At 42.1% G+C, this 15,006-nt stretch overlaps 1 protein-coding gene across 1 annotated transcript in view; it reads left to right on the top strand.

Moving 5' to 3' along the window:
* Positions 1-7,391: 7,391 nt before the first annotated feature.
* LOC310673747 (protein LEG1 homolog) overlaps positions 7,392-15,006 on the top strand; it is a 9,964-nt gene continuing 2,349 nt past the window's right edge. The window contains exons 1-4 of the mRNA XM_083432337.1: positions 7,392-7,846; positions 9,612-9,698; positions 10,849-11,033; positions 13,883-14,001. Coding sequence (XP_083288463.1) covers positions 7,435-7,846; positions 9,612-9,698; positions 10,849-11,033; positions 13,883-14,001 — 803 coding nt within the window. The 5' untranslated portion in view covers positions 7,392-7,434. The remainder of the gene's footprint in view (positions 7,847-9,611; positions 9,699-10,848; positions 11,034-13,882; positions 14,002-15,006) is intronic.

Raw genomic sequence — 15,006 nt, 5'->3', positions numbered from 1 at the left:
TTAATTATTTGGTAGAAATTTACATTGAATTCTCTTGTAGTTTCAAAACTATGTATGCACGTGTTAGGGTTCAGAGATAGTTCTTTCTTTAAAGCCGATCAAATCCTCTAAAATATGGATTGTCTGTTTCTTGCCTCTTGAAATCACCAATAGTAGATCCTGCATATTCTGTACAACACAATTTTCTTCTATCGATTGTGTAATCCTTATACATTTTCTAAATAAAAAAAAGAAAAGAAGAAGAAGAATGCTGAATGTGGCTGGGCCAAACTTCACTGCATAAAGTTCTGTCTATATTTGTGTAGTGCCATCAGTGGACAGTAAACTCCAGTTCACACAAATGTAAACAGGTACCTGACAGTTTAGGATTAGAGGACTAAAATCTTTTCTGTCTGGTGACTCAAACTGCTAGGTGTTAAGATTGTCGACCTGATGAGGAATTTCACTTTGGGTGATCTTTGACTTGGGTAGTAGATGGTCATATGGAATAAAGGAACACAAAAGAGAAAGGGTTCTTGCATTTTGTTTAAAGGGTTTAAGTTGTGGATAGTGTCATGCTTGTTACTTGTATGAATGGAACCTCCAGCCTTGGGCCAGTTCATGCAAGAATGGAGGTTTTTGACCTTACACATTTGATTAACAATTTGTTTATGCCTGTGTTCCAATAATTATTGGAGTACAGTGGAACCTCGGATTAAGAACTTAATTTGTTCCGGAGGTCCGTTCTTAACCTGAAACTGTTCTTAACCTGAGGTACCACTTTAGCTAATGGGGCCTCCCGCTGCCACTGCCCCGCAATTTCTGTTCTCACCCTGAAGCAAAGTTCTTAACCCGAGGCACTATTTCTGTGTTAGCAGAGTCTGTAACCTGAAGCATCTGTAACCTGAAGCATCTGTAACCTGAGGTACCACTGTACTTGATATATGGAGCAGTAAACAGGGTCATAGCTAACAGGGGCTAGCTGGAGTCTCAGCCCTAGATGAAGCCTCTAGAAACATGCATGGGGTGTGTGACAAATGGGGTCTTTGCCCCCAGGTGACAGAAAGCCTAGTTTCGGCCCTGCAGAAAATGATGAATTGGTAGGCCCAATCTTTGATTTGTAGAAAATACTAATGGTAAGTCAACTAAATCAGATTATATAAAAATAATAATTCCAACCTGGCTGGAATCCTCGGCCCAGTCTCCCAGTGAGGCCTTGGAAGCTTGGCTTGCACCACAACAGGGTTTAGCACTAGGTAGCTCCCATGGAAGAGGTTTGGCGCTGTCCAACTCCACCAGCTAGTGGCGAGTAGAATGATGAACTGATCCGGTCCTACAGCCATGCCAACCCATACTCAACCTGCCACAGTCAATAAAGATTTGGCCTGATTTCATCCCAACCTTTCTGTCTCATCATTTGCAAATCTGGGTCACAGAATGCACCTACCGAGGCAATAAAGTATTGACTCATAAAATGATTCCTTTAACAAATAACAAAGATATGTAACAATTAAACACCTGTGAGTTCCAGTATTTTTTAGAGTAAAGGTTCTTATAAAGTCTTAGATGTGCCAGATGTTTGCATATACTGGTGACAATGAGTGACCTTGTGCGTCAATATTTGAAGAGGAAATAAAATCATGCGACATGGTCAAAAAAGAGAAAGGTCACTTGAGTTCTGTCCTTTAGATACTTTTAGTTTATGAGATATCTTTTCAAGGAGGACAATTTGCCAAAACTAATTCTGTCCCATTTTCTAATGTTCCTTTTTCACCTGCAGTACCTTTTTGTGTTATGGGACTCTTTTTCAGCTATATACTGTCATGTGCTAAATTTTAAATGCCAGGAATGAACTGTTTGCTGGCATGCCACTCCAAACGGTGATCTGTGAATGATTTTTTTATGTCTTCCAGCATTCTAATTCCCCCACCTGTGTTCACTTTACCTCAAGAAATATAAGGTTCAGAAGCTTCTCTGCTTAACTTTGCACTTTATGAATCACTAAAGATTTGGGCTCTTTTTATATTATATATTCCCATTCATTCAAATGGGACTTGCACAGGATATGTTCCAGCCCTGCAGTGCCAAGATTAATACTAGTGAGGGTGTTTGTAGGGTGGGGGTGAAGCAGTCGTTCTCATGCTTGATTTTAGCCATGATTAAATAATAATAATAATAATAATAATAATAATAGTAATAATAAATGTTATTTCTATCCCACCCTCCCCAGCCGAAGCCGGGCTCAGGGCGGCTAACAACACTAAAATAGTACAACATTATAAAAACATTATAAAAAATTAATTAAAATCAAAATTGATGGCAACCATAAACTAAGGTTCTGTAAAGATTGCCAAAGGAGGGAGTCAGGCTGCGCCCTGACCGAAGGCCTGGTGGAACAGCTCTGTCTTGCAGGCCCTGCGGAAAGATGTTAAGTCCTGCAGGGCCCTTGTCTCTTGTGACAGAGCGTTCCACCAGGTTGGAGCCGCAGCCGAAAAAGCTCTGGCTCTAGTTGAGGCCAGCCTAACCTCTCTGTGGCCTGGGACCTTCAAGATGTTTTTATTTGAAGACCGTAAGTTCCTCTGTGGGGCATACCAGGAGAGGCGGTCCCGTAGGTACGAGGGTCCTAGGCTGTATAGGGCTTTGAAGGTTAAAACCAGCACCTTAAACCTGATCCTGTATTCCACCGGGAGCCAGTGCAGCTGGTATAGCACTGGATGAATGTGATCTCGCAGCGAAGACCCTGTAAGGAGTCTCGCCGCGGCATTCTGCACCCGCTGGAGTTTCTGGGTCAGTCTCAAGGCCAGCCCCACTGGGGTTGACCATCAGTATAATTCTGTATGAAGCAGAGGAATGTATCAATTGATTGATTTAAAAGCTGTTATCTAATTTCATTTCAATTTTGAAGCAGCTTGCAATGAAAATCAGGAAAATGTCATACAGCACATAATAAAATTGCATATGAATAGCTTAGAGCTACCCCGAAAAAGACTGTCAGTAAAAACAAAGCAAGGAAATAAATTAAATTAACATATCACAGATTCAGGGATGAATTAATCTTCTATGCCTTTTTGAGGGTATCCTGCTCATTCCTATAAAAATAAACAAACTGAAGAATAACAGCATGTAATTGCAAGAAGCTCTCTTTCTACAAAAGGTGGAAGGGGGAATACTCTTCCCTTTTCTCAGCTGCTCTCTCCTCCCTCCATAATATAAGGGAGAAAATGAAAGCCATGCAGCCCGTCCCCCCTTAAGAGGTTAGGGCTTGTTGATGGAGTGACATGCTACCAGGGTAACCATGGAAACTAGACTCACTCACACAAAAACTGCTTCCCAAGCAGTCCAGAATGTGTGTGCATTTGTAAAAAAAGAGAAAAGAGAAGCTATTGTACTTGTGAGGGTAGCAAATTGGATCCCTTTTCCATACATTTCACCGGAACTCCTTAAAGCAGTATTGGTGTAAAAGCCAAAAGGTAGTCACAGTAATCGCCCAAATGTGTTTACAGCACTGGAACAAAACATCAGTTGAGTATTTTGTTGCACTCACCTTGCAAAATGCTCTCTGAATTAATATTTTATCAGCTAATTAGTATTTTCCTTCTGGGCACTACTTCTGATCCATGTAAATGGACTTAATATAACTGCAGTATATCAGACTGGCAACAATAACCGATTTAAGGAAGAGGAACTCTCAGCCATAGCAGATCTTGATGCATTGGTCTAGCACCAATCTCTAAAATCCCAGTACCCAGTATAATCAACCACATGAATCGGAGGGGGGGGGGGAATGCACCTCAAAATATTTTAGAAAGCCAAAGCTCTAGAAATCATTTAGAACTAAGATCTCTCCTTTCGAACTGTTTTCGCACATGACATTAAGAATCACCACTGCCAGTGGTGTAAGGTAAAGGTAAAGGTAAAGGACCCCTGGATGGTTAATTCCAGTCAAAGGCAACTATGGGGTTGCAGCACTCATCTCACTTTCAGGCCAAGGGAGCTGGTGTTTGTCTGCAGACAGCTTTCCGGGTCATGTGGCCAGCATGACTAAACCGCTTCTGGCGCAGTGGGACACTGTGACAGAAACCAGAGTGCATGAAAACGCTGTTTACCTTCCCACCAGAGTGGTACCTTTTTATCTACTTGCACTGGTCTGCTTCTGAACTGCTAGGTTGGCAGGAGCTGGGACAGAGCAACTCCGTTGCAGGGATTTGAACCACCGATCTTCCAATTGGCAAGCCCAAGAGGCTCAGTGGTTTAGACCACAGCACCACCCACGTCCCCTACCAGTGTTGTAGGTTTTAGTTTCACCTAATGGATCTACTTAGGTTGAAAACTGATTGAAATCTGGTGTGTTTAAATTATTATTATTTTATTTATTAGATTTATATACTGCCCTTCATCTAAAGATCTCAGGGCGACTCACAAGATAAAATGTGGGACAGAGTCCCTCCTGCATAAAGAAGCTACAATGTTGAGGGCAATAGGGTGAGAATTCCTCAGATGCCACCAAGCCAGTCTTTCCAGAGAGCAGGAAATATCAGAAGATTTCATTTAAAACACTACTCTCACGATGAAATCCATTGATCCACCTTGAACTGAGCCATGCACTAATTCTACCTAGTGATGTTTCTTTATTGGTAATTTCTTCCATTAGGTCTCTTTTACTCTACAGTATTATAATATTCTGTCCACTATGTAATAGGTTTTAGGATATTAAAAATGCATGGCAGCTTTATGGTTTCTCTTAGCGGTCATTGCTCTATCATCTCTACTGCTGGAAGAGGCAGAATTTGTCTGAGGCCTTCACTGCTAAGGCCTATGTAGAATGATTTTTCTGTGGGAAGTTATTTGCTGCCTCAGTAACATTGTGGGCAAAATGACAATGAAAAATATTTTCCTTTTTCTTGTTCCACAAAAATGCTTGGAGAAGCTCTAGTTCTGACAGCAAAAATAGGTTGGCACACCTGTATTTTTAAAGGCATAAACAGAACGGGTTGCAACTGTATAAAATGAGATTATTTCCTCGCCTCTGTTTAATTCTCCTTTGCGACCTTGTAAACAAGATAACTTTCCCACACTGCTTTAATCACACAGTTAATAAAAAGGAGCCAAGGTTGGTTAGTTTTTCAGAAAATGAGAATTTAAAAAAGGGCTTTTGAGTAACGTGTCAGGAAAATAAATTAGGCCGAAGTACACATGCATGTGTAGTAAATAGCAGTCACCAGCATTAAAAGCCAGGAATTTTAATTTAAGCAAGCATCTTCTATACATGTGTAATGACTGATGAAGCTAACAGTTTAGTAAAAAACTAGAAAAAGGCAATCCCAAATGTGAGAAATGATCATGTTGCTTTTTCACATAATCCACAATCCTGCAATTGCTAGACAACCTTAGACGTCTGATTGCCGAAGAACTGATGCTTTTGAATTATGGTGTTGGAGGAGACTCTTGAGAGTCCCATGGACAGCAAGAAGATTAAACCTCTCCATTCTGAAGGAAATCAGCCCTGAGTGCTCACTGGAAGGACAGATCCTGAAGCTGAGGCTCCAATACTTTGGCCACCTCATGAGAAGAGAAGACTCCCTGGAAAAGATCCTGATGTTGGGAAAGACGGAGGACACAAGGAGAAGGGGATGACAGAGGACGAGATGGTTGGACAGTGTTCTCGAAGCTACCAGCATGAGTCTGACCAAACTGCGGGAGGCAGTGGAAGACAGGAGTGCCTGGCGTGCTCTGGTCCATGGGGTCACGAAGAGTCAGACACGACTAAATGACTAAACAACAACAACATTGTTAGAACAGCTTGTGGTTAGGATGCTCATAAGTAGGACAGCTTGCGGCTTGAGTATGGTTTATTCATAGGCTTCAGCAGGTACAGTACTCGCTTACCCCTGTAACTGGGACAACTAGTGGTCAGGATGTTGCTTGCGTCAGTATGTAAATGCATAGGGACATAGATCAAATAGGGAATAGGATAAACAAGAAGGGTGGATGTTGAAATCAGAGTAATGGGAGATGTAAACAGGGGCGGGAATGTTAGCTGGGTAATTAGGCGGTCATGATAGGCTGTAAACCTTGTAGTACCCAGCTAATGGGGAGACAAGGGAGGGAATATAAGCTTGTGCTTTGTCAATTTGGGGTGTGCCTACTTTGGACACCAGCTCTTGCAAGAAAATTTTGTAATCAATAAACTCTTTGCTCCTTCACCAATTTTGTTCAGATTTTATTTTGAGGATCTTAAGACCCACCTCTAACACCAAACAAACCATAGGTTGTGGGCGGGCTTGGGCTGAGGGCTGAAAACAAACGGTTTTTAAAGCATGTTTAAGAATACAGCTTCAAACTTTTTTAAAAAATCACATCTGAGGGGAAAACTTTTTTCATTTTTAAATTCTCCTTCCTATCATAATACTTTGAATCCACACATTTACACAAAGGAGAGGGGCTAGAGGTTGGCTGGGCAGGCGCTAAATAAATTTGGATGTTCTGTTATTAGTTATATAGGAATATAAATAACACCACTATAACCTCTTTTTAGTTATAAAGGGATTCCATATGTATGTTTGATGGGACAAAGGAATGATAACTGCCTCTTAGAAGGACCAGTAGCCACCCTAGGGTGTGCATTGCCTGGTCATTGTGGTTGTAGCACTGCCGTTGGAGGGGAGCTCAGAACCCTTGGAAGGTGGATGTGGCCACAAAAAGTGAACTTTTTGTGCTTGCTCAGGGTGGCTTGGTAATTCATCAGATGGGCGGGGTAGAAATAATAATAATAATAATAATAAATAATAATAATAATAATAATAATAATAATAATAATAATAACAACAACAACAACAACAACAACAACAACAACAATAATAATAATAATAATAATAATATAATTAAGCCCTGATCAGATTTGAGCATGTGAACTTGTTTCGTCCATATGGAGTTCATCTGTCAGGAAGTGGCAAAGATGTCTGGATAGATCTCTCTCTGTTCAGGCCTTCTGGACTGGCTACAGAGGTTGGTTGGGCTGGCAGAACAAGGACCACGGTAGGATCCCACCCTGGGTGAATGACTAAAAGGGGGCAGCAACTGGGGGTTACAGATGAGAAGAGTCTGTCAAAAGAGAAAGAAAAGAAAAGAAACCAGAACAGAGTTGTGTGAATACACTTCCCACAATCATCTGCACCTCAATTATCTGCACTTAAATAGCAGACTGGTTAAACTGGTTGCCACCATTCCTGGAGTTGTTGTTGTTTTTGCTAAGCAGACCACATATCCAAGTGAACAAGATGAAATTGTAATGCCCTGCAATATGTATATTTGTCCTGCATGTTGGGGAGGAGGAAGCAGAGAGGAGAGGCAGTAGGAGTGACTTATTTCTGATTTACATAGGGTGTACGTTTCACATTCTAACTTGCTCCTCCCTTTTTAAAACAACTTTCATGCATTCTGAAGCCAAGAAACAGAATGGTCTTGACCAGCATGGGGTGCCTTTTCCTGAGAAGATTTTTCCGGCATCTCTTCATCTTTCTTTTTGCTACTTCTTCACTCAGCCTAGAACTCACAGAAAAATTAGCTGAAGAGCCAGAAAGCTACAGTGAGGCTGTTCCTCCGCTATGGCATTCTGCACCTGGAAATTTAGATGAATACCCAGTAAATGGCAACAACATATTAATCAACCCGTGGAGCTACCCGCAGAGATTAGGACTATACAAAATCCTGCTTAAAGCCACATCTAACTTTTTCACACCTCCTGGACCAAATGATGCTGACAACAATGTTCCAGGAAGATTGCCCCAGCAGCATGGTTTGCAATACATTTCGAACAAAAATATCCTATGGGGACTGGCTTTACAGCATGGCTGGCAATACTCTACAGGTATGAACAAATTCCCTTACAATCTAAACTGTTAGGAATGTGCTCTCTCTTCTTGGTTCAAATGGCAGGAGAAATAGGTTGAGACTTGTGACTTTGAAAATGTATTTCAGCGCTTTTTGTTAAGCTCTACAATGCAAAAATGGCGTTCTTCTTAGCCTCACTGCTTTTTGTTTGTAAAAAAATGAGGTCCAGTGCTCAAACATCGTACGTATGGACACAATAGGGAAGTGGGTGCCTTCTATATATACAGACGAAAGGGCCAATTAGCTTAGCTCACCTCACTTTATTGAGGATAACCAAAGAAAATGTTGAAAAAAGATCCTCCAACTACAGGCATAACCAAAGCAGGCTGCTCATATCTCAGAGTCACAGCACTGCTGCCCACTTCCTGCTCATTATTATCATCCCAATTCTTAACAATTTCCCCACAAAATTTGTTCTGCAGCCCAAGCAAGGAATACATCTTTTCTGTAGCACATACTTCCTTTCCATTTCCACCTTACATGTACAGTGGTACCTCAGGTTACATACGCTTCAGGTTACATATGCTTCAAGTTACAGACTTCGCTAACCCAGAAATAGTGCTTCAGGTTAAGAACTTTGCTTCAGGATGAGAACAGAAATTGTGCTCTAGGGGCACGGCGGTAGCAGGAGGCCCCATTAGCTAAAGTGGTGCTTCAGGTTAAGAACAGTTTCAGGTTAAGTACGGACCTCTGGAAAGAATTAAGTCCTTAACCCAAGGTACCACTGTATTAACAGTACAATGCTACGCATGTGTATTCAGTAGCAAGCTCCACTAAGTCCCTGCATAAAGTGATGGGTATGTGATGTGGCTCTTTAAAAAGGGGCGAGGGGGTACTCTGTATCACTGAGTTTCACTAGAAAAAAACACTGCCTGTTCTCATATTTTCCATGTACAGTGGTACCTCGGGTTAAGTACATAATTCATTCCGGAGGTCTGTATGTAACCTGAAGCGTATGTAACCCGAGGTACCACTGTACCTGGGTAGTGATCATTTGCAGGGACAATGAGACACATGAGAAGAATGTTTATCCCTCTCCAACTCATTTGAGTCTCCCTTGCAAATGTTCCTATGGTCATTACACACACGCTGCCCAAAAAACCTCAAAAATTTCACAGTGGGCCTACAGTTGCAATCTTACAACCACCTACCTGTGGCTAAGCCCGGCTGAACTCAGCCAAACTTATTTCTGAGTAGATATGAAATGTAAGGTGTATTTGCAGAGAACTGTTAGGTGTGGCAAAAGTTAAAAGTTATTCTGATTGATTTTGTGTAGGCTTTCGATATGGTGGCTGGGTGCAAATGAGGACATGACTCCTGTTGCCTTAAGCAGGGAATTTCAGCAGCTGCAGTTGATAAGCTGCACCTGATGAAATTCCCTCTTCTACACTGCCCTCGTTTTCAGCTGGCTACAGTAACAATGGCTTATGCAAGCCTTTCCATATGTTTTGGGCCAACTCCCATCAGCCTCAGCCAACATTGGTCAGAGATGATGGGAGTCGCTGTTCAAGAATACCTGGAGAGCAACAAACTGGGAAATGATGGCATATATAAAACCTTGCTGTTGCGGTTGCCATCTTTTGGGATCGGGTAGGAATTTGTCCACCAGGCCAATTGGCTCCAGCCTGGTGGTTTTGCCTACCTCATAGCAATTGTCACAACTCACCCAGTCATTAAAATGTTTGTGGTAGGATGTAAACATCATTAAATGTAATGTAATACTGTACTTGATTTTCTTCTAGGCAGACTAGAAGATCCAACCAACATCACAAGATGCGGCAAGAAAGATGGAGATTATCAGTGCATATCAGAGCACAGCTGGTGGGCGTGTAGGTATTTTCATCCACAAAGATTTTCATAATACCAGAGTCCTACCCACACAGTAATTTGTAGGGCCTAAATGTGCAGAGCATGGATTGGACCTTTATTGCTTATAGTATTTATTCTCTCTGTGTTACCCATACATTTATCCAGTGCTTTTTTTCTTAAAAAAATGTTTAGGGGTACTCTCATTTTCCTACTTATAGGAGGCCAAACTTTGATTCACAAAATGTTTAGGGGTATGCTTCCTCCTGTATCCCCCCAGAAAAAAGCACTGCATTTATCTATGTGTGAATGAGGCCTCCTCAGTGGCGTAGCGTGGGGGGTGCAGTGGGGGCCGGCCACACCGGGTGCAACATCTGGGGGTTAGGGTTAGGGGGCGCAAATTACTTGCCTTGCCCCGGGTGCTGACAACCCACGCTTCGCCACTGGGCCTCCTGCCTCAGAAATCCTGTGGCTGCAATCCCAGAACCACATATTTGGGAGTTAGACTATTGAACACATTGGGACTGAAGGCCAAACTAGATGTGAGACCATTCATACAAGTAGTGGCTGCATGAATTCCTTATTTTAAATATATTTCAGAAGTCAGGACCCAATTCAGATTGAAAACCTTGCAGAGGAGTAGACAAAGCCCATGAGGTGACATAAGACAGTCACCACAGACGGTAGATCCCGCCTCTGAAAAGCATGCTGCTCCCCACCACGACTGCCCGTTTTTACTCTCCTGCCAACTTTAGCAAGAGGGGCTGTAGAGGAAGAGGTAGCAGCAGCAGGGGGCACTGTGGAAGAGGAGGTAGTGAGGGACGACATTTTCTGCTTTATCTAAAGCAGCCAAATGCCCTAGGCCAGTACTGGGATGAGGTGTGCTTTATGCCTTTGCTGCCTGCTGTGCTACTAATCCAGATTGGGGGATGTGCTAATTGCATTTGGGATGGGGGGGACTCCCAGTCATGTAAATAGCAAGCTCAGGTGGCCTAGTTTACTTTTTAAAAAGCCATTCACCCAGTTGTTAAATTGTGTAATTGATGTCTTAACTTTTGCCTGATGCTGCATGGAAGTGTGCCTTCCATTTACCAGAACTTCCAATAATTTGAATGTTTTCCCATATCACCAGATGTTCTGCTAAACCAATATTGCTGCTGTCCATTACTGCAGGTATGAATTACTACCTAGCAATTGTACCCTTTCTGGGAGCACTGGAAAGTGGCATTTTTGGAGACTTGGCAGACAAGGTAGAAATACTACCACCGGATGAGCAAAGAGCTGACTTCTGTCACAGTGTTGCAGAATGCAAGGCCCAGGCACCAAAAGCCATGGCTGGCTGGAGAGATTTCTTCAAGGTACTGTAGCTGTTTTTCTGACAAGACGGATAGTAGGGTGGGGTTTTTTTGCACCAGAACCATATATTTAAAGAAAGCAACCAAGTAGTGCCTTCTGTTTTTCAGTTTCAACAATAGGTTATTGTTTCCTTGTTTTCCCACTTCAAAATAATCTCTGCTCACCTACTTTATTAGACAACTTAGGACATTTTAAATGGTTAAATGAAATAATTATGTTTCAGAACCTGTATAAATTAATGCCACCAGCAAAATACTGCAAGATGTTGGGATGATTTGTAGTGTGAGTAAGAAAGAGAACATGAAATGTTCTGGGAGATTTTTGAAGGAACAGGGACAATCCATTTCTGACACAATTCTGTGGGTATTGCACTGCCATCAATGACATGATATTTTAGAATAGCCGCTCAGCTAATGAGAATTCTAGTTATGGCTACAATCTTATACCTGGGAGTAAATCCTATTGAAGCCAGCGAGGCAGGTATAAGATTGCAATGTAAAGGATGATACAGTATTTATGAACAAAAGCTCCACATGGTCATGCAAGTGCTATGATTTGGAAGGGCTGGGAAAAGAGAGATAATTTTCAGTAATCTTCAGTTACTTCCCTTTTTAAAAACAAAAACAAAAACTTCATTTCCAAGAAATCTGAATAAGGGGAAAGCGCACACACATCTGTAGCAGAACAAACCAATCAGTTTTTAATTAAGGATGCAGGAAGATGCCTTATAGCAGGCTTCCTCAAACTCGGCCCTCCAGATGTTTTTGGCCTACAACTCCTATGATCCCTAGCTAGCAGGACCAGTGGTCAGGGGCGATGGGAATTGTAGTCTCAAAATATCTGGAGGGCTGAGTTTGAGGAAGCCCGCCTTATAGTCAGACCCTTCATCTAGCTCAGTATTGTTGCCATTGACTGGCCGTGGTTCACCAGGATTTTGAACACAGGGCATCCCCTCCCCATCTGGTGATGCCAGGGATTTGACCTGGGACCTTCTGCATGAAAAAATAGATGCTGTTCCATCCCCTCCCCCATTCACTTTTTTTGGGCTACTTTGGAAGGTGACTCAGAAACTACAACTAACCCAGAATGCGGCAGCTAGACTGGTGACTGGGAGCAGCCGCCAAGACCATATAACACCAGTCCTGAAAGACCTACATTGGCTCCCAGTACATTTCCAAGCACAATTCAAAGTGTTGGTGCTGACCTTTAAACCCTAAACAGCCTCGGCCCAGTATACCTGACAGAGCGTCTCCACCCCCATCATTCAGCCTGGACACTGAGGTCCAGCACCGAGGGCCTTCTGGCGGTTCTCTCACTGCAAGAAGTGAGGCTACGGGGGGGGGCGCTAGGGGCACCTTGGAAGATGGCAGATATTAACATCTATCCAGCTCGCACAAGGTAATTAGAGGCTGATTATGGGGAGTAAATAAGTCTCCCTCATCTCTCCAGGGGGGAGAGATGCAGTTTTCACCGCTGTTGCCATAAATCACCCCCGAGTTCGGAAGAAGGAGGGGGTGAGGCACTGGGTGCACAACCCTCGACGGGCCTCGGAACTCCTCCGAAGCTGCTTCCAGGTGCGAAACTAGTTGCGTTACTTAAAAGGAAAAAAATTGGTGAAAGTTAACGCACATGCTTCAAGAGAGGCAGGAGGTTTTTATCTGCTAACAATTTTACCACTGAAATGAAGAAGACTGAGATGGAAGATTACATCAAAGTACTACAGACATGGTATGTGGAATGGAATGCAACGGAACTGAAAGGGGGGGGGGAATGACTTTTTATTTCTTTTGCTCTATGTGATTAACTAATAACCCTCCCTCTTAGAAGATCCGTCACAGCAATTAATTGGCAAATGAGACTAAAAATGAACTGTGTGGGAATAATATGAACTTAAAGATTTTACTCTGTGAAGGATTTGGAAAGAAGAAGGGCTCTCTCTGTGACGCAGTAAGAATGGAGATTTGATACGAGACCTCTGTTGCAGGAGGTTTGGTCTTGGGGAGGGCGAGTCAAAGATTTATTATTTTCATTGAGATTGCGAACTGGAAGGGGCAGCCCTCCAGGAAAAAGACTAATTTATGATGCAACAGAACGGGAAAGTTAAAGAGCAAGCTTTTAGACTGTATTTCATCGGAACGACAAAATGGCGATTGCTTGCTCGAGGGGACATGAGAGTGATTTACGAGAGAGCAGTACAAAGCCCACACAGAAGCACAAATAAGACTGTTTTTCTCAACCCACTTGCGGAGCAACTCGGAGGTGAATGAAAATGAAAATGAGTAATGACAAGGATTGAGAAGAGGGACTGGAAATATTCTTAATATGAAAGCAGAACAAATATTCGAGGATTGGACTCCTGCTGATCAAGAAGCATGGGTACCCCCCACAAAAATTTATAATTTGGAAAATAATTTGGATTACATGATTTGTATTGCTATAATTTGGATTAATTGGTTTGATGTGTTTAATTTGGTAATATGAAACTTAATAAAAAATATTTTTTAAAAAGGAAGAAGTGAGGTTACAGGGAACCAGGAAGAGGGCCTTCTCGATAATGGTGCTTGCCCTGTGGAACGCCCTCCCATCAGATGTCAAGGAAATAAACAAATATCTGACTTTTAGAAGACATCTGAGGGCAGCCCTGTTTGGGGAAGTTTTTAATGTTTGATGTTTTATTGTGTTTTTAATATTCTGCTGGGAGTCGCCCAGAGTGGTTGGCGAAACCCAGCCAGATGGGCGTGGTATAAATAAATAAATAAATAAATAAATAAATAAAAAGTTTATTATTATTATTTTATTATCCTAATGGAGTGTGTGTGTGTGTGTGTGCGTATGGCATCTTCTCTTCTAGTATCTCTCATCCACTGCACTGAGCTCTGAAGCGCCTGAAGCACAAGAAGCAGCACTGAACTACATGTGGAATGCTCACGTTCATAGCCTGGCTTATGGAAGGCGAAAGTTTAAAAACCGGTAAGAGAAAACTACCAGAGGTACAAAAGATTTTTTGCAGGTTCTCTATGATGTACACTCACGGGTCACTTACAGGTGTGAGAAACAATCTTTGTTTTCCAGCAGTCATATGCAGTGCTGTTTTGGAAGGAAGGAAAGATACCTGTAATCTTATTTTGATATAGGTGCTGATATAGGTGCTGTGGGTGCCGCCATGGGTGGAGTGGGGGGAACCACAGGTGCCAATACTCCATACCTGTGAATATCATCACGAAAAGCACTAGTCAATTTAAAACATTTCTGTTTATTCAGGATATAGCTTGAGGAGTGCATCAACCTAGGACTGACTGCTGGCTGTTGCGTTCTACATTTTATCCTGTATATTTGCCCTGTTTCTAATTTGTGTTTGATTGTGTATGTATTCTTGAACGTTTTTGCATTCTGTGTCTCTTTGGGAAGAAAAGTCTCTTAATAAATAAATAAGTTCTTCCAACAGGACGATGTGTTGTCAAAGAGTGATGCAGCTCCTGGTAATGTGCAATTAATTAATCAAAATCCAAGAATCTATTCTTACTTAGATCACATTAGAAGCTATTTAACCTGTTGATAGCAGAATGAATATTTTAGTGGGGTGGGCTACAATCTGTCCTTTCTTTAGCATTAATAATTGGCACTGAATGAATTTTGTTTACTATACAGTGGTACCTCAGGTTACATGCGCTTCAAGTTACATACGCTTCAGGTTACAGACTCCACTAACCCAGAAATAGTGCTTCAGGTTAAGAACTTTGCTTCAGGGTGAGAACAGAAATCGTGCTCTGGCAGCGCGGCAGCAGCAGGAGGCCCCTTTGGCTAAAGTGGTGCTTCAGGTTAAGAACAGTTTCAGGTTAAGAACAGACCTCCGGAACGAATTAAGTTCTTAACCCAAGGTATCACTGTATTGTGTTTTTCTTTTCATTACCTTGTTTTTAATTGATTTTAGCTGTTTTTGTATTTTGTGGTGTTTGAGATTTTTTTTTATGAAGC

The sequence above is a fragment of the Podarcis tiliguerta genome (assembly GCF_965153285.1).
Source record: "Podarcis tiliguerta genome assembly, chromosome: 3".
NCBI classification, from domain to species: domain Eukaryota; kingdom Metazoa; phylum Chordata; class Lepidosauria; order Squamata; family Lacertidae; genus Podarcis; species Podarcis tiliguerta.
This window is presented reverse-complemented; position numbering and strand designations above follow the sequence as displayed.